Source organism: Thamnophis sirtalis, unplaced genomic scaffold (genome assembly GCF_051295495.1).
Source record: "Thamnophis sirtalis isolate CommonGarterSnake01/CBP01778 unplaced genomic scaffold, rThaSir2_p1.2 scaffold_4, whole genome shotgun sequence".
NCBI lineage: Eukaryota > Metazoa > Chordata > Lepidosauria > Squamata > Natricidae > Thamnophis > Thamnophis sirtalis.
The window spans coordinates 142,839,633-142,841,679 of record NW_028261384.1 but is presented as its reverse complement, the minus strand read 5'-3'; the positions used below and the strand labels follow the sequence as shown (position 1 = coordinate 142,841,679).

Below are 2,047 nucleotides of genomic sequence, written 5' to 3'. Positions count from 1 at the left end.
TGAGCTGCTTCAGCCCCAAAGGTTCAAAGCCCTCCGAGCAGAGTGGGGCAGGAGGAGCAGAGGGCCTCAACTCCCCACCCGCACGGGGGTCTCCCACCAGAACCTCAGCCGGGTCAGCGCCAGCCTGGAACCTGATTCTCTCCCACCAGCTGTTGTGCAGCCCCCCCCCAACAACTTCCGTGGCTTTGGGGGCTGAAGGAGGGGAAGGGTCTCCTTCCCGTGGGGGCCACGGCCAGCCCAGAGCCTCCCCCCCCCAGAAGGAGCCACAGGCGAAGCAAGAGACAGCCCAGGTTTCCACTGCAGAGATTTTATTCCCCCCCCCCAAAAAAACTAAGCCATGTCCCCATCCCCCCCCCAGCTGAGAAGGGAAAGGGGGGAGGGCCCCCGCTGTGCCGCCTCCTGCAGTCCTGGGTCAGCCCTGCGTACTTGTCTCTCCCCTCTTGGCAGGGCGGGCCCTCTGCCAAAGCTGCGTCCTGGGTTCGAGTCCCCCCTCTTCGTTCCACGAGTTCCAAAGGAAGCTCCTCTCGGTGCAGGAGGCTCCCCATGGCCTCCTCAGTCCCCCTTCCGGCCTTCGCTCTGGCCTTGGCCCCCATGAGCCCGGACCCCGAACCAGGCGACGATGGTGCCGAGCAAGGCCAGCGCCAGCAGCATCACCCCGAAGGTGGAGAGGAAGGTGGGGGCCCTGGAGGGGCGGAGGGGCGGCCCCCCCGCCAGCAGCTCCATCTCCCCCCGGATCATGCGCAGCTCCTCCAGGATGCTCATGAAGGAGCAGCAGTGCAGCCACTGGTGGCTGTGGCCCCAGATGTCGAACCTCCCGGGGCTGAAGCGCTCGGGGGCCTTGCTGACGTTGAAGGCCGCCGAGGCCAGCAGCCACAGGCAGTGGCGCAGGAAGAGCCGGGCGCTCCCCGGGCTGCCCCCCGGACCCCACAGCTTCTGGAAGACCGGCAGGGAGACCACCAGGAAGGGCAGCAGGAAGATCAGCGTGCGGAGCAGGTAGCGGCGGCGGGGGCGGCGGCGGCGGGTGCTGCAGCAGCCCAGCGTGCAGACGAGGGCCACCAGGCAAGACGCGGGCACGTACAGGGCCTCACACCAGGCGCGGAGCCGGCCGGCCCGAGGAGGGGCCGGGGCTCGCGTCCGGCCACACGTAGTAGAAGTAGGCCAGGGAGGCGCCCACCGTGTAGGCGCTGATGGTGCCGTAGTCGATGTAGAAGCAGATCTCCCGCACGGGCAGCGACAGCGCGTTGAAGAGATGCGCCAGGCTGCTGCCCGCCAGGAGCCCGCAGACGCCCAGGCAGTAGCTCCACAGCGGGTAGTAGAAGGGCTCCAGGGGCCCGGCGGGGAGGGGGCGCCCGGGGCCCCCGAAGGCCTCCAGCGCGTGGAAGGCGAAGACGAAGAGCGCCACGAAGTGGGTCCAGAAGTTGCCCGTCTCGTTGGTGGCCCGGAAGGCGGAGAGGAGGCACTGGGCGGCCGAGGAGCCCGGGCAGCGGTAGCCGCTCAGGATGAAGCGCTCGGCCACGCCGGGGGGAACCTCGCTGGAGCGCAGGAGCGGCGCGGCCGCCCGCAGGGGCCCCCGGACGCCCATCCAGGAGGGCCCGCTCGGCTCCTCCGCCTCTGCCGCGCCGGCTCCGATGGGCCGGGAAGGAGCTTGCCGCCTGCCGCCGCGGGACGGGCGCGGAGGGCGCTGAAAGCGGGGCCGGCGCGTTGCGGAGAAGAGCTCGGCCGCTTCCCTGCAGGAGCCGCGTCCGCTCCGCCCAGCCCTGCCAACCACGGGCAGCCCCTGGGAGCCTCGGGCGGCGCGGCGGCAGGTGCGGCCGCTGGAGCTCTACGCCCGAAGCCCAGCGGGGCGAGCAGGTGCCGCTTCCCCGGGGGAGAGGTTGGTTGCGGAGGATGCGGGGGCTGGGCGGGCTCCCTCGGCCGCTCCGCCCTCCCTCCCTCCCTCCCGGCCGCTGGGCCGTTGCGGGCGGGCAGCGTCCTTCCAGGCTCCGCAAGCGCCCACCGGCCTTGGTCCCGAGGGCGGAGGGAGCTCCAGGCAGCCCCCTTGGGGAAT

General features: G+C 71.6%; 1 protein-coding gene across 1 annotated transcript; it reads right to left on the bottom strand.

Annotated features, from left to right (window-relative positions):
- Window positions 1-552: 552 nt before the first annotated feature.
- Window positions 553-1,582, bottom strand: LOC148046956 (membrane progestin receptor epsilon-like). Its single transcript, XM_087715050.1, is given in 2 exon segments — window positions 553-1,135; window positions 1,137-1,582. Coding segments are annotated over 2 exon segments (1,029 nt in total).
- Between the last annotated feature and the right edge of the window lie 465 nt (window positions 1,583-2,047).